The sequence below is a fragment of the Hemiscyllium ocellatum genome, chromosome 20 (assembly GCF_020745735.1).
Source record: "Hemiscyllium ocellatum isolate sHemOce1 chromosome 20, sHemOce1.pat.X.cur, whole genome shotgun sequence".
Classification (NCBI taxonomy): domain Eukaryota; kingdom Metazoa; phylum Chordata; class Chondrichthyes; order Orectolobiformes; family Hemiscylliidae; genus Hemiscyllium; species Hemiscyllium ocellatum.
The window spans coordinates 25,791,856-25,815,088 of NC_083420.1; the positions used below are offsets into that span (position 1 = coordinate 25,791,856).

The window sequence follows — 23,233 nt, forward strand, 5'->3', positions numbered from 1 at the left end:
GGAGACCATCAAAGCTTATGCACGAGGTTTGATCATCTCCTATTCAGCGACCCAGAGGAAAATGAAGGGAGAGCAACAGCGTCTGCTCGAAGCTCGCCTAAAAGCAGCCGAAACAGCATACGCTGATAGACCTTCTATTACAAAATTGCAGAGGATTACAGCTCTTAGGACAGCTTTAAACACCGCGCTTACTCAAACGGCTAAAAGGGAAATATTATTTGCGAAACAAAGATTATATGAATATGGCGACAAACCGGGTAGATACTTAGCATTTCTTGCAAAGAAAAAGAAAGCCCCTCAAACTATTCCGACCATCAAGGAAAGTACAGGTACCCTGACTCATGATCATAAAAAGATCAATGTGACCTTTAAAGAATTTTATTCTGAACTATATAGATCGCAGGATTGTGAAGATAGGATTAGGAGGATGCAGTCATTTTTTAAAAATTTGACCTTCCCGGGCCTGACTCCGGAACAGGTGTCGGCCCTAAATACCCCTTTAACAGTCCAAGAAATACTTGAGGCAATTAGGCAACTTCAGAGCGGAAAAGCACCGGGCCCGGATGGTTTTCAAGCTGAATTCTATAAAGAATTTACAGGAATATTGGTTGACCCACTTATGGATATGTATAATTTTGCGCATAGTCAGGTCTGTCTCCCGCCCACGCTGAAAGAAGCAAATATTTCTCTTATCCTCAAAAAAGGAAAAGACCCAGAAGATTGTGCATCTTACAGACCAATATCTTTACTAAATGTAGACTTTAAAATTCTCTCAAAAATGTTAGCACTAAGACTAGAAAGGGTACTGCCATATATTATAAAGGAGGACCAGACGGGATTTATTAAGGGCCGCAGATCATCCAATAATATCAGAAGGGTCTTGAATATGATCCAAGCCTGTCATCAGGGAAAGATACCAGGAGTAGTAATTTCATTGGATGCGGAAAAGGCATTTGATAGGGTTGAATGGTCATATTTATTTTACACATTGGAAAGGTTTGGCGTTGGACAGGTGTTTACCAAATGGGTTTCAACATTGTATAATGACCCCAAAGCAGCTGTTATTACTAATGGGTTAAGATCGGATGGCTTCAGTGTGGGTAGGGGCTGCCGTCAAGGATGTCCTCTCTCACCATTGTTGTTTACACTGATAATCGAACCATTAGCAGAAGCCATCCGGACTGATCCTAATATAACGGCCCCGAGGATTGGTACAGGTAAACACAAAATTACCCTCTATGCAGATGACGTTCTCTTATTCCTCAGTAATCCTTTAATGTCAGTGCCTCGTCTAATTCAAGTTATTAATACATTTAGTGCATTCTCAGGCTATAAAATTAATTTTTCAAAATCGGAAGCCATGCCAATGGGTGGTCTGGCTATGATACCCCACTTAATGGACAGATCCCCTTTTCCCTTCCGTTGGTCCCTGGAGGGCTTCTTATATTTAGGTATTTTTATCACGCCAGTATTTGATCAGCTGTATAGGGCTAATTTTGTACAATTAATGGAAAGGATAAGGCAGGACCTCCAGCGATGGAGAGACCTTCCGACTTCCTGGCTAGGGAGAATAGCACTAATTAAAATGAATGTTCTGCCCCGTCTCTTATATCCTATGAGAATGCTCCCGCTGATGCTGCCAAGGCTAGCCCTACGTAAATTATATGGCTGGTTGGGCTCCTTTATTTGGAACCATAGACGGCCCCTTATTAAGCTGAAGAAGCTACAGCTTCCACAGGCAAGGGGAGAACTGGACTTTCCAGACTTTAGGAAATATCAGTTAAGCTCCCTACTAAGTTACATAGCTGATTGGGTTTCATCTGATCCACAATCAATTTGGCTGGATATCGAAGCCTCCCAAGTAAAATACCCACTTATTAACCTTTTATTTTCAGATAAGAGGAAAATCATTACAGACCACTGTAAAAATCCCATAATATTACACACAATTAAGGCCTGGAATATAATGCGGCAAAATGAGGGTAACTCACATAAAACATCCCCCCATGCATCAATAGTAGGCGCATGGGGATTCCAACCGGGGATTACAGATGCCACCTTTAAACTCTGGAGATCCAGGGGCATCTCATGCTTAGGGGACCTATTTAAAGATGGGATCCTGATGTCCTTTGAGCAGCTGCGTCTGAAATTCGGAATACCTAATGGGGATCTCTTTCGATACTTCCAAGTTCGAGATTATATACAGAGGAAGACTACATTAATAGATAGTCTTTATAAATCAGACAGAGAACGTAATGTCTTACGACCAGCGGGGGCATCCTCCGTTAGTACTATATACCATTTGCTACATGATGGAGTCTCAGGAGACATGGATGACCTGCTTAAAACATGGGAGCAGGACTTGGGGCTAGAAATCTCTGAGGATGTGTGGAATGACATTTGGGAAAATGCTAGAAGAATTGCTATCTGTAACAGAACTCAGGCTATCCAACTAAAGATACTTCATAGGGCCCATATAGCTCCGGCTCGATTGGCAAAATTTAAGGCAGGAGCATCTCCAATGTGTCCCAAATGCAAAATAGAGGTGGGTACTCTTGCACATTGTCTGTGGACTTGTCAGAAAATCCGCAGATACTGGACTAAAGTGGCAAATACCCTGACAGAAATTTTAGGAACGGAAATTAGGGTGGACCCTGTATCTCTCCTTTTGGGCTTTTCGAACCTCTCATCTCTGGATATGCATGGGAAGAGACTATTTTCTATTCTCTCTTTCTGTGCAAGGAAAAATATTTTGGTGAACTGGGTGGCTGAGGGCCCCCCTGGACTTCCAAATTGGCACAGATTAATTATGGAATATATCCCCCTTGACTTCCTCACAAATATGGTGCACCGAAAGACTGAATTATTTTATAAAATATGGCAGCCCTTTTTGAATTATATAAATGCAGATATTTCGGCTATCCTAACAAGGGCTTTTATTTAGTGAAGATTTCAGACCGGGCTGCTCCGGGGCCCCTTGGGAGAGGAATCCTGCGCGAATACGGGTTTTATTATATTTGATGTTTATACATTCCGAGCATGTAAGAGACTTAGGGATACACTCTGGTTAGTTATAGGTTAGATTAGTAGAAAGTTGAGTTTTTTTTTCTTTTTTTTCGTTTCTTTTTTCTTTTTGTTTTCTTTTGTTTTGTTTCTTTCTCTTTTCTTTGTTAAATTATGACTATTGTATATATGATTTAATTGTACATCAATGTTTGTATTTGAGAGTTTTGTTTATTTTTGTAAATTTGCAAAAATGTTAAATTTCAATAAAAATATCTACAAAAAAACATTACCTCCAATTTTTCTCCACAATTGCTGAGCTTTTGCAGCAATTTGTTTTTGTTTCTGACTTATAGCATCTGCAGTTCTTTAGGTTTTTATTTGAATTGAGACCCTTGCTTTACCCTCTTGGGTGGATTCCATAAAATTCTTGGAAAAGGATCAGGAAATACCTGTCCAACATCCAAGACCCCCAGATTCACCACATAGCCTGACCCAGGCCCTCCCGACAGTGCAACAGGCTCTCTCACTCCCTCAAGTGGTGCTTATCAGTATTGTGGGCGATTGCGTCATGACGCAGCGTGCGATGGGTGGCGCGGACTGAGCGGGACGGTTTGCGGCCTTGGGAGCGCCAAGCGAGAGCGGACCGAGAGCGGAATGTGAGTGGGCGAGAATCCGTGTCCATCGGGGCCAAGGGGCGCCTTGAATGGGCTCGCCGCTTTCGGGATGGCCTGCGTTCACTGCAGTGTGACGATTTTAGAAGGATGATTGGTCCTTTGTACAGAATGGAATCTCGGTATAGAACGGAGCCTGAGGCCTAGTTGAACGAATCTCATTGACCGGGAAACTCTGCTGTATCCTTGGGGCGCAGTGTCTGGGCCTGTGGTTGACACCTGACCCCGGGAATCCCCGCTAAGTAGCCCACTTGCCATGTTGGAGCTGTTTCCTGTCTTCCCCTCTTACCGAGTGGTCACTGGGGCAGCTTCCACACATCCCTGAACATTCCCAATACCTCTCCTTGAATGTGGTGAAATAAGAAATGAGGTGGGTCCTGTCAGTAGGGAATTATATAAGGCGTCAGTGAATATAGCGTCATAAATTTTAGATTAACGATGGAAAAGGACAAAGAACAAACCAAAAATAAGAAAAACTTAACGAGGAGGACGAGTTCTGCATTACTGTAATTAACTGCCAGTCAAGAGGATGTACTTGAGGTACAGTTGGAAGTACATCCCCTAATGGGATTTTAGGATAAACAAATTATCTTACTAAACAATGAGATAGAGAATGACAACTTGGGGAAAGTGTCTTTAACGTAACAAAGTCTGAAAGTGTTTCAAAGGAGTATTTTAAAACAAAACATGACATAGTTACAGAAGGAAATATTAGGTCAAATTATCAAAATCTTGTTTAGAGAGGTTAAAAAGATTGAAGGGATGATGACCTGGAGGGATTTGAAAATCAGAAGTTTTTTTATTAATTCATGTGATGACTGTGTTGCTGGTTAGGCCAGCATTTATTGCCCAGAGAGCTGTAAGTGTCAAATCACATGTAGGCCAGGTGAGATAAAGGCTGACTGTACCTTCCCTAAAGGCTGTTAGTGAACCAGATGGGTTTTTCAGACAACCAACAATGGATTCATAATTATCAATAGACTCCACAATGGAGGGATTTGAACCCGGTCTTTGGATTAACAGTCTAGTGATAATGCAAATAGGCCATTGACTTCCCCAGAAAATGAAAAGTTAAAAAATTTAAGATGTTGACAGGGAGCCACTGTATTTCATTGAGCACAATAAAGGAATGGGCAGCATAGTTTTGGATGGCAAGTTTGTGAAGAATAAATTTGAAGGCCAGCCAAGAAGTGTTTTGGCATATTAAAGGCTGACAATGATGAAGGCATGAAATTGAAATAGTAGAAGGTTCTGAGAGATAAATATTATGTTGATAATTCAAGCTGACTGGAAAGGTCAGAGAGGGAAATTAAAAAGGAAACAAAGAATGGGAAGAGACTTCAGCTATCATTAAAGACAATCCAAAAGCGTATTAATAGTGAAAGGATGATAAACAAGAGTATTCCTATTTTGAGACCAAAAAGAAGGATTTATGCATCCAGACTGAGATGCTATAATTTGCGCTGGTCATTACTAAGGAAGATTTCTTAGTAGGCAAAAGTTGTCAGCCATGCTATCATAATGAATGGCAAAGCAGGCTCGAGGGCTGAATGGCTTACCTTTGTTTCTATTTTGTATGTTTTTATGTTTCTATATGGGAGCAGATGAGATGATTTGTGTCCCAGAAATTGACAAAACTGGCTAAGTTGCCAAGACTGGAGGAGATGCACCCAAGGATATTGTGGGAAGTCAGGCCAAAACTTGTGGAAGCACAAACCATAATCTTCCAAACCACTTTCTTAGGTGATGGCAGGGAATGAGAAGTGCCAGTGTTTGCACCTTTATTAAAAAAAAATCATGTCAGGATAAACCCAGCAATTCCAAGCCAGTCATTTTGACCTCAGTATTGGGAAAGCATTTTAAAAATGATAATCTTGGACCAAAGTATGAATCACTTGGAAAAGTGAATTAATTAATTAAAGCCAGCAAAGATTTGTTGAAGGCATATCCTGTTTAAATTGATTTGATCAGGTGGCGGATAGTTAATGAGAATAATGCATTTGTTATGGCATGCATGGACTTTCATATATTTGGTAAAGTGTTACAAAATAGACTTGCCAGCAGAGTTGAAGGCCATGGAGTATAATTAATAGCAGCAGCTTGGATACAAAACTGGCTTAGTTAGATGAAATCTTGAAATTGGAGCTTATATAGTGGGTTCTCTAGGAGAGTCGATGTTAGGGCAGTTGTTTTTCTTGGCTGTATTAGTAACAAATATACTTGGAGGTACAGGGCATAATTTCAAAATATATGGTTACCAAAAAATTGGAAATTGGAATGAGCAGACTTGTAACAAATGAAATTTATTGGAGGCAAGTGGAAAGTGATATGTTTTAGTAAGAAAAATAAGGATGGGCCACAGAAAATAAGAGTATACTTAAAAGGGAAAGCAGAATCAAAACTGCGAGTGTATATGCATAAGTTGAGAGTGGCAGAGCAGGTTGAAAAAAGCATACAGGATCCTGCATTATATGGAGTAATAGAGTACTTAAGGGATGTTTTGATGAATTGTTATAAAACTCTGGTTTGCACTCAACTTGAATATTGTGTATTCTGGGCACCACGTTTTCGGAAGCATGTGAAGGCATTAAAGACGGTATTGAAAGGTCCATGAAAGTTCCACTGAGGACCTTCAATTATGTGGATAAATTGGGGCTGTTCTCCTAAGAGTAAGTTGAGAACCAATTCAGTAGTAATGTTCAAAATCAGGAAGGGAGCAAATAGACAGAGCAGGTAGAAACTTTCTCATTGGTGGTGTGTGAGAGAATCAAGCCAATGATTAAAGATGAAAAGCGAGGCAGCACGAAAGACATTTTTATGCAGAGGCTGGTTAGGATCTGGAATGCTCTGCATAAGAATGTGATAAAGGCAGGTGTAGTTAATTATCTGAAGATAAAACAATACAAAACTAGAGGCTGAGTGCTCCTACAGTGAGCTGAATGGTTTTCTTCTTTGTTGTAATGATCCTACAAATCTGTGGCAGCACAGTGGCTCATTGTTTAGCACTGCTGGATCACGGTGCCAGAGATCCACGTTCAATTCCAGCCTTGGGCGACTGTCTGTATAGAGTTTGTGCATTCTCCCCATTTCTGCATGGATTTCCTCTGGGTGCTCCGATTTCCCCCTGCACTCCAAAGATGTGCAGGTTAAGTGGATTGGCCATGCTAAGTTACACAATAGTGTTTGAGGATGTGCAGGTCAAGTGGATTAGCCACGGGAGCCGCGGAGTTGTAGGGATAGGATAGGGAGTGAGGATGAGTCGGATGCTCTTTGGAGAGTTGGTGTGGACCTGTTGGGCTGAATGGCCTGTTTCCACAGTGGGAATTCTATGGATGATTAGGAGTGAATGATTTGACTGCCTAAACATGCTTTAGTATAGTGTTTACTCATATACTTCCGAGAAGGTATGAGTTATTGACATTAGTGGATTTATGGTATTGAATTTAATTTAAAACCACCTTCCATAATTTTAGCATGTTGTATATGCAGGCTGTGAAGTTCCATTTTTGAAGTGTATTTGCTGTTGTAGAAAACAACTAATTTACACACAGCATGCTGTTACACATGACAATGATAAAGGGTAAATCATCTATTCTGCTGATACTGATTGGGAGATAAACACTGGATTGGACACCAAGTTCAATTCCTCTGACGTTCTTCAAAATAGTGCATGAAATCTTTTCGTGTCCATCTTAATATATTAATAAAATCAGTTACTCAATAACACAATGGTTGTGTTCTTGTGCAACTCCGTGCAGTAGAAAAATCCCGCTTTAGAAACAGTGCTTAGTGTCGGTGCTGTGGTTGCTTTACAGCCAACACACTTTTAAAAATTCCAGCTGTAGAAGCATTTTCCCCAATTCATCAATCACGTTAAGGTGAATTCACATTGACGAAATGTGCACTATAAGAGAAAGGCCTGTACGTGTCTTGGTGTCACAATTGTTTTATGTAGTCCCTGTGAAATGCCATGGGTTTTATTATTTTAAAAGTCCTACATAAATGCAAGTTGTTTCAAAGTTCTTTATTGAAAATGCAGCGTTTCCACTTAGGATATTAGTTTCCTAACTTTTCATTGTATCGCCACTTGAGATAATCTGCTTGGGTCAGACTACTTGGACTGTTGTTGCTACTGACCTCATTCTCACCTATAAGATGCATTCTAACAATTTACTGAGACTTGTTTGACAGTATCTTCCAAACCTGGGACATCTGACACTTGGAAACACCATTATCTGCAATTTTCCCTCCAAAATGAACATCATCCTCACTTGGAGCTATGTTACTTTTTCCTTTACTGGAGTCGGTAAAAGGCTGACAGCTCTCTACCACCCCTTTCTCAAGAACAATCAGGGATGGGCAGTAAATGTTAGCCTTGTCAGTAATGCAATCAAAAAAGGAACAATTTTTAGAAATTGTTGACGTGACAGTGCAATTGTACTATTATCTAGAGCCTAAGAGCACAGTCATATTGGAACTTGAAATAAATTTGTTCACTTATCAGACATTGCACTGATTAGATGATTAGATTACTTAGTGTGGAATGGAAGCATGCATAAAACTTTGATTAGCCTGTATCCACTTTCTTAACCCTTCTCGCCATTTCAATTTTGTGAAATACACAGTGGTTATCAGTTGGGTGGTTTTGCAGTAACAACAGGAGCAGATTATGATGGAACAGGACACATTCACACCATGCTGGGAGAGCCTTGGCAGCTGATAGGTCAGAAACTACAAGAACTCAAAGATCAGCAAGGCAGTGTTTGTGTGGAACCTCAGGAGATGGGGGCGGTACTAAACAAGTATTTTGCATCAGTGCTTACTGTGGAGGAGGACATGGAAGTTATAAAATGTGGGGAAATAGATGGTGACATCTTGAAAAATTTCCATATTACAGAGGAAATAGTGTTGGATGTATTAAAATGCTTAAGGGTTGATAAATCCTCAGGACCTGATCAGATGTACTCTACAACATTTTGTGAAGGTAGAGAATTAATTGTTGGGCCCCTGTTGAAATATTTGTATCATCAATAGTCACAGGTGAGGTGCCTGAAGACTGGAGATTGGCTAACCTGGTGCCCATGTTTAAGAAAGGTGGTAAGGAAAAGCCAGGGACCTATAGACTGGTGAGCTAGACATCAGTGGTGGGCATGTTGTTAGAGGGATTCCTGAGGGCCAGGATTTACATGTATTTCAAAAGGCAAGGACTGATTACGGATAGTCAGCATGGTTTGTGCGTGGAAGATCATGTCTGAAAAACTTGATTGAGATTTTTGATGAGGTAACAAAGATTGATCAGGACAGAGTGGTGGACCTGATCTATATGGATATCAGTAAGGCTTTCAAAAATGTTCATCATGGTAGACTGGTTGGCAATGTTAGATCACATAGAATACAAGGAGAACTAGTCATTTGGATACAGAACTGGCTCAAAGGTAGAAGACAGAGGGTGATGGTGGAGAGTTGACTTTCGGACTGGAGGCTTGTGACCAGTGGAGTGCCACAAGGATTGGTGCCAAGTCCACTGCTTTTCGTCAATTTATATAAAATGATTTGGATGTGAACATAGGAGGTATAGTTAGGAAGTTTGCAATTGACATCAAAATTGGAGGTGCAGTGCACAGTGAAGAAGGTTACCTTAGAGTACAATGGGATCTTGATCAGATGGGCCAGTGGGCCGAGGAGTGGCAGATGAAGTTTAATTTAGAATAAGGTGAGGTGCTGCATTTTGGAAAGGCAAATTGGGGCATGATGTATACATTTAATGGTAAGATTCTGGGGAGTGTTACTGAACAAAGAGACCTTGGTTCATAGTTCCTTGAAAGTGGAGTTGCAGGTAGATAGGATAGTGAAGGTGGGATTTGATATGCTTTTCTTTATTGGTCGATGCATCAAGTATAGGAGTTGGGAGGTCACGTTGTGGCTGTTCAGGCTATTGGTTAGGCCACTTTTGGAATACTGCATGCAGTTCTGGTCTCCCTCCTTTCAGGTGGATATTGTGAAACTTAGAGTTCAGAAAAGATTTACAAGGATGTTGCCAGGGTTTGAGCTATAGAGAGAGGCTGAATAGGCTTGTGCTGTTTTCCCTGGAGACTGAGGGGTGACCTTATAGAGGTTTATAAAGTCATGAGGGGCATTAATAGGGTAAATAGCCAGGGTCTTTTTTTTAAGGTGGGAGAGTCCAGAACTAGAGGGCATAGGTCTGCAGACCTCACTTTCTCCTCGAATCTCCAGCATCTGCAGACCTCACTTTCTCCTCATAGGTTTAAGGTGAGATGGGAAAGATTTAAAGGGGACCCAAGGTGCAACTTTTTCATGCAGAGAGTGATGTGTCTATGGAATGTGCTGCTCGAGTACATGTGGAGGGCGATATGATTACAACATTTAAAAGACATTTGGATGGGTTTATGAATAAGAAGGGTTTAGAGGGATAGGGGCCAAGTGCTGGCAAATGGGACCAGATTAATTTAGGATATCTGGTCGACATGGACGAGTTGGACCAAAGAGTCTGCTTCTGTGCTGTACATCTCTATTATTCCATAACTTGATCAGAATCAAATTGCTGGAAAAACTCAACAGGTCTGCTGGTTCTGAAGGATCACTGGTCTCAAAACATTAATCTACTTTCTCTCCACAGATGCTGCCAGACCTGATGAGTTTTTCCATTAGTTTTTGATTTTGTTTCTGATTCCCAGCATCTGCAGTATTTTGTTTTTTTTTGAGAAGAACTCACCATGGATTCTGAATTAGTTTGATCATTGCAAATATTTAGGTTAAGGTGAGCATTCTGTTTATTGATCAAATGATAGCAATGAATCACTTGATATCTCTTTATTAAATAGATAATCTGCCAGTAAGCTGCCAAAAAATGAGATGTAAATACAGTGTGGTTCTGGAGCAGTAAAGTTGATGTAGAACTTAGATATAACCTTACTGAGTGGTGAAGCATGGCCTCAAGGCCAGACAAGCTTTTTGTACTTTTATTTGTTGTCAGTTTTCAAGCTTTTTCTGCTTCATTGAGGATGTCTCCTGGTTTTGTTCCCACTATTGTCTGATGTTAAATGTGCGCAGGTGATATTGTGCAACACCATAAAAATCTCATTTCATCTGGCACAAATCTTACAGATTAAAGGAAATGTGAACAATGCTTTAGAGGTGCACTCATTGTCGTTCACAGGAGAGCAACTAGAATGCAAATGGTGAAATTGGTTTGGGATTTTCAAATACATAGAGCACAAGAAAAGATACAAGATTGGTGATGTGAGGAATTTTTCGATACACTAAGGTGTATTGCTGTACATGCAATACAATCTCAGATTTACAGGGATGGTGAAAGTCAGCTTGGGCCAAGTTTACAGGAGGCAATTAAAATCAAAGTACTCGAAATAGCACATCTGTGCAGAAAGGGAAAACGCCATTAATGTAACCTAAGTTTTTCCAGCACTTTCTTTTTGTTTGAAACTTGTAACATCTGCAGTTTTTTTATATAGTTGAAGAAACCACTGTTGCTGTGGAAACAAATCAGGTTTGGTATATCTGGCCGAATAAAAATAAATGGGCAGCAGATCCTATTATTAATCCTTCTTAATTATTCCATTCTTTGAGCGAAGTTCTGAAACATGTGTCTTTGGCCAGTACTTGGGCCTGCAGTGTACCTGCAGAGCATATCCGAATTGTTATCCTGCCTCTGCAGGTGGTAGTTGTGCAAACACAATCAAGCTCAACCTGAAATCTGTGTTGGTAACACTTGGTTTGTTATGTGGTTATGTCTGATTGTATTTGTATCAGATTTCTGAGACTTGTGGGGCACCTTGTGAGCTCTCAGTATATGCAATTATTGAACGCTGTGTTGTTGGGCTCTGAGTCATTTGATACTTTGTTGACATATGTTATTCCAACTTCCTAATTATTAATACAGTACATAAATAGAGTTGAGGTACAGACTAACTACAGTCAAATTAAAAACAAAGTTGAGGTGAGTGTACTTTTTATTCCTTTGTATTGCAAAGATCAAAAATGCTAAACATTCATAGGTCAGTCAGCAACTAAAAAGCTTGCCTGAAATGTTAATTCCTCTTTGATTCTGAAGTTGTTGTTTTTATACAGCCTGGTCTAATTTCAGATCATATAAGGTCCTTTGCCCCTCTCCATGCAGGCTTATGGGTTCTTTCTACCACAGACACCATTTGCTTGGGCTTAGTTGTTGGCAGTTCCTTACTTTCTTTTACTCAGTAACTTTTGATAATACCTTTCCAACAGGGCTCCGTCGCCGACCAAGCGTAAAGAACACACTCAAGAAAAATCCAAAGACAGGACCAAGGAAAAATCTAGTATCAAGGAGTCAAGTGAGAAAGAACGAGGTCGTGATAAGACCCGCAAAAGGAGAAGTGCCTCAACTGGGAGCAGCAGCACTAGGTACCGCGAGAGTAAATGGGCTGGGCAGCTATTCATGTAAAAAGTGAGGTCTGCAGATGCTGGAGATCACAGCTGAAAATGTGTTGCTGGTTAAAGCACAGCAGGTTAGGCAGCATCCAAGGAATAGGAAATTCGACGTTTCGGGCCAGAGCCCTTCATCAGGAATGAGGAGAGGGTGCCAGGCAGGCTAAGATAAAAGGTAGGGAGGAGGGACTTGGGGGAGGGGCGATGGAGATGTGATAGGTGGAAGGAGGTCAAGGTGGGGGTGGAGAGGTCAGGAAGAGGATTGCAGGTTAGGGCGGTGCTGAGTTCAAGGGAATCGACTGAGACAAGGTGGGGGGAGGGGAAATGAGGAAACTGGAGAAATCCGAGTTCATCCCTTGTGGCTGGAGGGTTCCCAGGTGGAAGATGAGGAGCTCTTCCTCCAACCGTCGTGTTGTTATGTTCTGGCGATGGAGGAGTCCAAGGACCTGCGTGTCCTTGGTGGAGTGGGAGAGAGAGTTAAAGTGTTGAGCCACAGGTTGGTTGGGTTGGTTGGTTCGGGCATCCCAGATGTGTTCCCCTCCCCTATCAGCAGATATATTTCCCTCCCCTCCCCTATCAGCGCCCCACCACCAGGGATATATTTCCCTCCCCTCCCCTATCAGCATTCCGCAAAGACCACTCCCTTCGTGACTCCCTCGTCAGGTCCACACCCCCCACCAACCCAACCTCCACTCCTGGCACCTTCCCCTGCAACTACAGGAAATGCAAAACTTGCGCCACACCTCCTCCCTTACTTCTCTTCAAGGCCCCAAGGGATCCTTCCATATCCGCCACAAATTCACCTGCACCTCCACACACATCATCTATTGCATCCGCTGCACCCGATGTGGCCTCCTCTATATTGGGGAGACAGGCCGCCTACTTGCAGAACGCTTCAGGGAACACCTCTAGGATGCCCAAACCAACCAACCCAACCACCCCGTGGCTCAATACTTGAACTCTCCCTCCCACTCCACCGAAGACATGCAGGTTCTTGGACTCCTCCATCGCCAGAACATAACAACATGACGGTTGGAGGAAGAGCGCCTCATCTTCCGCCTGGGAACCCTCCAGCCACAAGGGATGAACTCGGATTTCTCCAGTTTCCTCATTTCCCCTCCCCCCACCTTGTCTCAGTCGATTCCCTTGAACTCAGCACCGCCCTCCTAACCTGCAATCCTCTTCCTGACCTCTCCGCCCCCACCCCACTCCGGCCTATCACCCTCACCTTGACCTCCTTCCACCTATCACATCTCCATCGCCCCTCCCTACCTTTTATCTTAGCCTGCCTGGCACCCTCTCCTCATTCCTGATGAAGAGCTCTGGCCCGAAACGTCGAATTTCCTGTTCCTTGGATGCTGCCTAACCTGCTGTGCTTTAACCAGCAACACATTTTCAGCTCTGGGCAGCTATTCATATCAAATAAGCCCTCGTACCAATTTGGGACCTATGTGATTAATTATTTTTCTTATGGCAGGTTCAAGTGTGGGAAATAGCATCAAGGTGCATGTCCACCAAAATGCTAAATCCTGCGTTTTTAAATGAAAAAAATCCTTTAGTGGATAAATGTTCTCTTGCAGAAAATAATGTTAATTAACAATATTGAGAACTGGTTGTTCTAGTGTGTTTGGCGTGGGAGCTGAGAATTCAGTGCATGCTCAATGACTTGAGTGAATAATTTGCGCAGATGCTCCAGACTTGTGCTAATTGGGTACTGCATTGTTAAAAGGTTCTGCTCATGGACACATCACTGCCTAGGTGGGCCACAGATATGAAAATTGTGACAAATGCATCTGACTGGCAAAAATTACTGTTATGCTGAAGTTCATTCCTAGCAGAAAATTCGTAACTAGAATACAAGATCTTAGTAAATACAGTGACAGTCTGTAAATTTCTTTGCAAATTAGTGCTTCAGATGACTACTAAATAGTCTAGTCTTTGTGCAGGCATAGTGTAAGTTCTTTGATAATTAAGTAATCTTCCTTTGATGAAACCAGGGACTTTAGCAAAGAAATTTGGTGATAATTGTTGCTGTGATTTGTTAATTCTTACAACTTTTAATGTCATCCTTAATACCCTGCCTTGTTAGCCCACCCAAATGAATTATCTCTCACTTTTTCAGTTTGTATTAAGAAAAAAATTAATTATTTTGTAATGCCCTCAATTTGTATGGAATGACATTACCTACCAAACAACAGTGACTACTAGTAGGAAGTTCATTGTATGCAGAGCTTTGGGCTTTTGGTGTGATTTAAGTATAAATTCCTTTTTCACACTGGTCAGATGAAAGTGCTAACAAAAATAAAAGTCAATCCAAATCTATTATAGCATGAGCCCAATTCTTATTGTGGAACACAGCCAAGGCAGTGTTTGAGGAATTATTGTTTGGGTTAGCACCACTGCCTTAAGGGAGGAAACATGTAAGGATTCTATTCCATCCTTTTTCAGCTGAAATCAGCTAATGTAGTACACAGTCTGATAAACCTTTGGAGCTGGAGTTCTTTGGAGCTTCACCCACGCAATGTGTTGAAGCAGGAATGCTGTCATTGACAATAAAATTGTACGGAGATTGCTCCAGTGATGTTCTTTGTTTTCTAGTATGCAGCAGAGTGAAGCCACTATTTAAGTCTTGCTTTTAAACTGTATGCTTGGAGCATTGAGTAGAGGACAGTGCATGAGGCTAAGATCTGAAAGTTGAGCTCTGCATCTGCAAAAGTAATACTCCTTTTGTGGTATTGTCAAGGACATAGATTAGCTTGAATCCTAACCTTGTCTGCTGTCTGTTGATACATCTCCCTTTTTCTCCCTTGGTAACTCTCACATTTCTAGCTCCAGCTCCAGTTCGGGATCCAGTTCTACCTCTGCCTCCAGCAGTGGATCGAGCTCATCCTCTGCCTCTAGTCGCTCTGGAAGTTCTAGCAGTTCTCGTAGCTCCAGTTCCAGTACTTCCTCTGGATCTCCAAGTCCGTCCCGACGCAGGCATACCAACAGGAGGCGCACTCGTTCAAAGTGAGTTCAGTAAAAACATTTGCAAATAAACTGTTGCAAACAATTCAGTGAAACTCCTTTGTCAATAATTATCTTTGACTCAGAGAAGCAATTTTGATTAGATTTTGTGTTTCACTCTGCCCCTTGGTTAGGCAGGAACTAAACTTCTGAATCAATAATGCAGTGATTGTCAGTTCAAATCTCACTCCTGTTTGAGAACTTGAGTTCAGTTTTTCAAAAAGATCTACCAGTAATAAGCTGGTTTTAATAAGTGACTGTGTAGCTTGTTAGTTTGTTATAAAATCCCAGCTGTTCACTCGTAATACAAGTAGAAAACATTGGAAATACTCAGATCTGAAAACATCTGTGGTGTCAGGGTTATTACCCTGAATGATTAACTTTTTCTCTGCGTGTGCTGTCAGAGCAGGTGAGTATTTGTGGAATTCACCTTTTTCAGCATCTGCAGTATTTTGCTTTTGTATTACTGGTTCACTCATGTCCATGAAAGAAAAAACCCTGGTGTTATTTTGCAATGTGTGCCTCTGTTATTCTAGCTGTACACCAATAACGTTTACTTTTAAAGCAAAATACTGCATGGTGCTGGATAGTGCTGAAAATAGCAGTATCTCTGGAGAGAGAGAGAGACAAACACAATTAACAGTTCACCTAGATATGACTCTTCAAAACTTCTCAGAAGTGTCAAAATGTGAAGAGTATATGCTGTCTAAAGGACAGAGGTAAAAGAAGAAAAACAAAAGGGCTGAGATAAAGGTGGAAGATGGGAGAGATTGAAATGATAAAAAGGCAAAGCTGTGATACTGATTGCTGTAAAGAAACACAGCAATTGCCAAAGTGTATGGAAGTGCTTTGAAGGAGATTCTGAAATGGTTTACTAGATTGACACCTGGAATGAGAAGTTGTCTTATGAAGATAAATTGGACAGGCTAGGTTCGTTTTCGTTGGAATTTAAAAGAACAAGTCATAGAGATGTTCAGCACGGAAACAAACCCTTCAGTCCAACCCATCCATGCTGACCAGATATCCCAACCCAATCTAGTCCCACCTGCCAGTACCCGGTCCATCTCCCTCCAAACCCTTTAAATGTTGAAATTGTACTAGCCTCCACCACTTCCTCTGGCAGTTCATTCCATACATGTACCACCCTCTGAGTGAAAACATTGCCCCTTAAGTCTCTTTTACATATTTCCCCTCACCCTAAACCAATACCCTCTAGTTCTGGACTCCCCCACCCCAGGGAAAATACTTTGTCTATTTATCCTATCGGTCCCTCATGATTTTATAAACATCTCTAAGGTCACCCCTCAACCTCCGTCGCTCCAGGGAAAACAGCTCCAGCCTATTCAACCCCTCCCGATAGCTCAAATCCTCCAACACTGGCAACATCTTCGCTGAACCCTTTCAAGTTTCACAACATCTTTCCGATAGGAAGGAGACCAGAATTGAACACAATATTCCAACAGTGACCTAACTAATGTCCTTTACAGCTGCCACATGACCTCCCAACTCCTGTACTCAATACTCTGACCAATAAAGGAAAGCGTACCAAACGCTGCCTTCACCATCCTATCTACCTGCGACTCCACTTTCAAGGAGCTATGAACCTGCACTCCAAGGTCTCTTTGTTCAGCAACACCCTTACCATTAAGTGTATAAGTCCTGCTAAGATTTGCTTTCCCAAAATGCAGCACCTCACATTTATCTAAATTAAACTCCACCTGTCACTCCTCAGCCTGTTGGTCCATCTGGTCCAGATCCTGTTGTAATCTGAGGTAACCCTCTTCACTGTCCACTACACCTCCAATTTTGGTGTCATTAGCAAACTTACTAACTAAACCTCTTATGCTCACATCCAAATCATTTATATAAATGATGAAAAGTAGAGGACCCAGCACCAATCCTTGTGGCACTCCACTGGTCACAGGCCTCCAGTCTGAAAAACAACTCTTCACCACCACCACCCTCTGTCTTCTAACTTGGAGCCAGTTCTGTATCCAAATGGCTAGTTCTCCCTGTATTCCATGAGACCTAACCTTGCTCACCAGTCTCCCATCGGGAGGGTTGAATGAAGTACATAAAATCCTGAATGGACTTGACAAAGTGGATGCAGAAAGCATGTTTCCTTTGGTGGTTAAGTCTAAAACTTGGGGACACTGCATTAAAGTTAGGTGTTGTCTTAAAACAAATATAAAACATATTTTCTCTGTTGGTGTCCGACTTTGAAATCTCTCAGGGTGGTTGTAGCAGGGTCGTTGAATGTTTTTGACCTGGCGGTAGCTTTTCATGAGGCAAGGGGATCAAAGGTTATCCAGAGTAGATAGGAATGAGTAACTTGAAACACAAACAAATTAGCTGAAAAATGTGTTGCTGGAAAAGCGCAGCAGGTCAGGCAGCATCCAAGGAGCAGGAGAATTGACGTTTCAGGCATAAGTCCTTGTTCAGGAAACAAACAAATTAGCCATGATCTAATTAAATGGTAAAATGGTCAACTTCTGCTTCTAGTTTACATTTTTGTAACTGTTACAAAATCTGTTACCAGCGATTCCTGTTTGAAAAACTGGGCCATTTAGCACTGTGGTAGTATTACTCAACATGATAGAGGGCATCCTTAATTTGAAGGTAGGACTTCATCTCCGCAACGACTATACAGTAGTCACTCCTACAAATGCTTTCTTGACATTGACCCAGACACTAGAAATAAGAAAGGAGGGCCTACCCTTTTGACACTATTAAGTTCTCTTTACTAACCAGATTTGGAGGAAATGTATCACAGATTAGACTATCAACAGCCTGACATAGTCATTCTCATGGAATCATACCTTCCAGGCAATGTTGCAGACAGTGCCACCGTCACTAGGCATGTCCTGATAGTGGAAAACATCTTCTGTACCAAGTGGCATACAGGTGGGGATAATTGCTGGATTCCATCAACTCTCATAGCATTAGGTGAAATGTGGCTAAGGAAACCTGCGACTCCTCAACCAAAAGAAACCAAAAAAGGTTGGTTCTCCTCCATGTTTAATACTTGGAGGAAGCATTGTCAGTGGTGGGGCACAGAATATACTCTGCGTGAGAGACTACATTGCCTGTCGCTAAAGGTGACTCAGTACCAACATTACTGATTGGGTTGGCTGAGTCAAAAAGGAAATCGCTGCAAGACTGAGTCTCTGTCAGCTGACAGAAAAATGTCCTTGACATCATCCTTACCATCTGCCTATAGCAGATACATCTGAGTGACCACTGCACAGTCTCTGCGGAGATGAAGTCCTATCTTCAAATTAAGAATGCCCTTTATCATGTTGAGGAATACTACCACAGTGCTAAATGCCAACCCAACCCTGACTGCTACTCCAATCTCACGCTCTTCTCTCGAGAGGCAGCAAAGATGAGAACAATGTGAACCTATCATTGGAGAAAGTGGAGCATTGTATGTGGAGTTTGTGAGAGACAGGATCTGAGATTGCAGGAACGGCTCTGATGTTCCCACATTGGCTGTTTCTCCAGTCACAGCTTTGCAGTTCCCACTCTTGCTGCAATGCTGAAATTTCAAAGAAAATCTTGGTAGGAATGTTAGAGTGAATATTTAAACTGGTGGATTTCAGAGATCTATGCAAGTTGCAAATCCCCTAAATGACAGAAATATCTCATCTCTGGTAAACACTAACTCATTTTCTTTGGATGGTTTTACTGTTCTCATTTTCACTGACTGTATACCCACCTTTTGTTTCTTCTCTTGACTCATTACCATCTATTTCTGCCTTTCAGTCTTTTCGTCCTTTGGTTTACTTGTTGATGAGATATGAGCATTGCTGGCAACCCTGTTTTTAATTGCCCTTGAAAGGCTGGTAGTGAGTCACTGCCTTAAGATGCTGCAAATGGTGGGCAGGCACCAGCTTGTTGCTGCTGTGATCTCTAGTAGCCCATATTTTGTTAGTGGTCAGTATGGGAGAGCTGTCAGGATTGCAGTCCTGACCCTGGACCTCATAATCACCTGGCAACTTTACAAACTTAATAGATTGAGGAATAGCCTGTCCAATGGGCAACTTGCAGGGAACTAAAAGGCATTCGTGTGAAATATGGTTTCTTCAGTTTGTTATTGTGTTTATATATTTTCATATAGAGCGCTGTGTCACCCTAGTGGCTCTGTCTCTTTCACAGCTTCATTGAGTTGGATGCAAAGGTGATTACAATGGTTTTAGAAAATGGGTGAGGAGGGGGGTTTATGAGCTTTTGGGTGGTAGAGGAGGCAGACTTTGGATTGTCCAGTGTAAAAACAATACTGTAGTGCTGGAAATCTGAAATACTGGATGCTGGGGAAGCTGAACAGCTCTGGCAGTATCTGTGGAAAGAGAAGTAGTTGACGTTTTGAGTCAGGTGTGACTCCTCTTCAGCTCTGGGATTGGGCAGTATGGAAGTAATGTGAAATGCCATAGTAATGGATCAGAGCTTTGTGTTGCTTGACCCACCTAGGAAATATTCCATTTGGGACACTTTTAGCTTGAAATTGTAAATGTTCCTTGGTGAAATGTTGGGAATTCTAATCAAATTTGCAACCAAAGCATAGATCACTCCAAGATCCCTTTATTGCAGGTGGGATAATTCTTTTGAACTTTGAATACATTTTCTCCAACATCATTCACTCTCAGAGATGTGCACATGCAATCTGTTTGTAGTAAGCAGTGATCTGCTCCATATGTATAAGCTGTTGTTTGTTGCATTGACAGATCTAAATCACCAAAACGAGATGACAAGGAAAGAAAGAAAAGAAGTCCAACTCCCAGGCCAACGAAAGTGCACATTGGCAGGCTGACAAAGAATGTGACCAAGGTAATGGTTTTACCTAAGGTGGAGGTGAGCTGCAGCCCCAGATTAATGGAACTGTTGGGGTTTTTGGGCAGATGGCACCAGGACACTGTAGCTCTAGCCCACACACTGCAGGGTGACTTGGGTGGAAATGCTTTTTCTGTCAAAATTTTCTGCTTGCATGGTTTTTGTTATTGGCATTGACAGTTTCAGGAATTAGTTTCTTCCTCTCCCAAACAGAAGGATTTTAGCTAGTCACTGACTTCTAAAAGCTTTAACACTTGTCAAGAGATGTATAGCACGCAAACAGACCCTTCGGTCCAACCTGTCCATGCCGACCAGATATCCCAACCTGCCAGCACCCAGACTGTAACCCTCCAAACCCTCCCTATTCATATACCCATTCAAATTCCTTTTAACTGTTGCCATTGTACTAGTCTCCACCATATCCTCTGGCAGCTCATTCCATACACTTAACACCCTCTGTATGACAAAGTTGCCCCTTAGGTCTCTTTTATATCTTTCCCCTCTCATCCTAATCCTATGCCCTCTAGTTCTGGACTTTCCCACCCCAGGGAAAAGACTTTGTCTATTTATCCTATCCATGGCCCTCATGATTTTGTAAACTTCTATAAGGTCACCCCTCAGCCTAGGACGCTCCAGGGAAAACAGCCCCAGCCTGTTCAGCCGCCCCCTATAGCTCAAATCCTCCCTCCCTACTGCTGTAATTTACAATCCTGCAAAATATCTGCACTCTAATTCTGATTTTAATTATTCCATTTAACTTCTTAGCTTTAAACGTTGGCATTCTCTCTTTAAACCACCTCACCTCTCTCTATACCCTTTAAAATGCTTCTTAAAATTGATAAAGCTTTTGCTCATTTGCCTTAACATTTCCATGTAATTTGGTGTCATGCTTCATTGTATATCATTTATCTGAAATTCTTGGAATGTTTTAATACATTAAAACTGGAACTGTGTCACTGTCATTAGGTCAAAATCCTGGAGTTCCTTTTCTTACAGCCATGTGTGTCCTTACACCACAGGGACATCAGTGGTTCACCAAGGTAGCTCAGGGTAGCGGTCTGCAGGGTAATTAGGGATGACGATAAATGCTGGGTCAGCCAGTGATACCCACTTTGCACCTGTGAATTAAAAGAAGCTCCCATGTGTTTTGGAGTGGGCTGAATGAACGTTCTGTTCAGAACTTTTGGGTATTCTAACGCTGCAAGCTGTGACTGATGCTCTTTCTTTGGCAACAGGAGCACATCATGGAGATCTTCTCTACATACGGGAAGATCAAACTGATCGATATGCCACTAGACCGCTTCCACCCTCACTTGTCCAAAGGTTATGCCTACGTGGAGTTTGAGAACCCAGATGATACAGAGAAGGCTCTGAAGCATATGGATGGAGGTAACAGCTAATTTAGAGACAAAACTCCCATCGTGTGACTTTAATATGAGTGATAGACAGTCAGTCAACATTCAGCAGAATACAGACAGACCAAAATCATCAGTAAAATGGCTAATTACTATTATACTTTATTTCATGCTGTAAATTCTCTTGTACAGCAAAATTAGAGTATTTTTAATTGTCTTGAGCACATGGGGACAACATCCTTGGGAAATGGTATTATGATGACAGTATTTATAGAGAATTTTAATTTTTGAATGATTATTCAGTTTCTTCGATCCACAGCCTTCAGGATGAGAGCAGATGCATATTTTGCTTGCTGTCTGCTCACAATTTGGTTTGACATGAGTTTGTTGGCTTTGCTGAGTGAATGGGAAACTGGCAGGTCAAGCCTGAATCCAGACCTTGAGCTGATTTTCCCAGCCTAGCAATGTTCTGTTGTTGGGAGTGGGGATATGCTGTACTGGAACCAAAGTCCTGGTTGCCTGATAAGGTAGAGACAAAAATCCTACAGCACTTTTCAGATAGGAACAGGAATTCTTGCCACTGCCCTGGCCATTGTTTTGCTCTTGTTTATTGTGAATGATTAGTAGATTTATTTTCTCACCTGATATGGTGCTGTAGCCGTACACCATCTAAATTTTGTTTTCCATTGAGCAGACCTCTGAGGTCGGAGTACATATTGACTTCCAAAACTAGAAATCAATGCATTGGCACACCTCAGGGCAGCTTAGAGGGAACTTTGATGTGTGGCATGTTTTGCAAATGCATTGGTTCTGCTGAAGACTCTTGTCGTCTTGCATTTTACCCAGTTTGTTTTGTGTAGGTCAGATCGATGGTCAGGAAGTAACAGCGACTGCCGTGTTGGCTCCTCGGCCCAGACCTTTGCCTCGACGAATGACGCCTCCACGTAGAATGCCACCACCTCCTCCCATGTGGCGTAGAACTCCCCCACGAATGAGGAGAAGGTTAGTTATAGGATTAGGTTTTCTCTGGTGTATGCGTAATTTTTAAACATGTGGCCCATTGATGTCAAGCTTTAGAATGGTGCATAATATTTTTGGCCTGGGAATGCGTTGCCACGTGGAGACAGAGAGCTGACTTAATGCTTGTCTTGTGACACAGGTCCCGCTCGCCTCGCAGACGGTCACCAGTCCGCAGAAGGTCTCGGTCACGATCACCAGGACGCCGGCGTCACCGTAGCAGATCCAGCTCCAACTCCTCACGATAAAGACTGTAAATTCTCTGGGGCTTCTGTTTGTAAGATAAATCTTGAAATGGAGGCTCAAACGTACTTTGGAAATTTAGTGAATTTTCCCCATCTCTTAACTCTGTTCAGGTTGTGTTTTACTTAAGTTCTGTAATTAAGTGGGTGGGTGGGAGGGTGTAGGGAGAAAATCTGTATTTTAAATGTTTGCACATAATATGTGCTGTGTTTGGGGTAGGATGGGGATGGAAGGGTATAACCCAGGACTGTGAGAATGTCCATGTGTTAAATGAAGGCAAATACGGAACACGATCCAGTCATCAAATTATAATGGACATCAAGACAGCACCTGGAGTCTTGGTTGCTATTGCAGATCCCTGTTAGACTGACCTCCAAACAAATGCAGTGTTGTTGAGATGAAGGAGGTGGTACTCATGATTTGCTCTAACATGGGACTGGTTAAGCTTTGCTTCATTCACGCAATCCAAGTAGAAAATGAACAGAGAAATAATGTTTGGATTCAGATATGAGATTTAATTCACACATGGGGACATTCTGCAGGAGTTGAGTATCAAGAGTGACTCTGTCCAATTGTTTTGGATTTTTGTATTTTTTTTAGTTGGATCCTTTGCTGTATTTATACCATTTTTCTGTATAAGTTCTATACTTCAATAAACCAGGATCA

The 23,233-nt window shown here is 41.9% G+C and overlaps 1 protein-coding gene across 2 annotated transcripts; it reads left to right on the top strand.

The window, feature by feature from the left end:
- Positions 1–3,580: 3,580 nt before the first annotated feature.
- rnps1 (RNA binding protein S1, serine-rich domain) lies at positions 3,581–22,721 on the top strand. Of its 2 annotated transcripts, none has more exons than XM_060840668.1 (7): positions 3,581–3,662; positions 11,937–12,092; positions 14,946–15,125; positions 19,847–19,949; positions 21,188–21,341; positions 22,168–22,309; positions 22,467–22,720. In XM_060840668.1, coding segments are annotated over exons 1-7 (843 nt in total). In that variant the 5' UTR covers positions 3,581–3,660; the 3' UTR covers positions 22,573–22,720. The 2 variants fall into 2 exon arrangements, with proteins under 2 accessions (XP_060696651.1, XP_060696650.1); XM_060840667.1 differs by lacking the exon at positions 3,581–3,662 and adding an exon at positions 3,674–4,047 and having other exon boundaries at positions 22,467–22,721.
- The last annotated feature ends 512 nt before the right edge of the window (positions 22,722–23,233 follow it).

Coding starts and splice junctions, on each gene's coding strand:
- rnps1 (XM_060840667.1), top strand. Junction 15,126..19,846: donor AGGAGGCGCACTCGTTCAAA/GTGAGTTCAGTA, acceptor TTGCATTGACAG/ATCTAAATCACCAAAACGAG. Junction 21,342..22,167: donor TCTGAAGCATATGGATGGAG/GTAACAGCTAAT, acceptor TGTTTTGTGTAG/GTCAGATCGATGGTCAGGAA.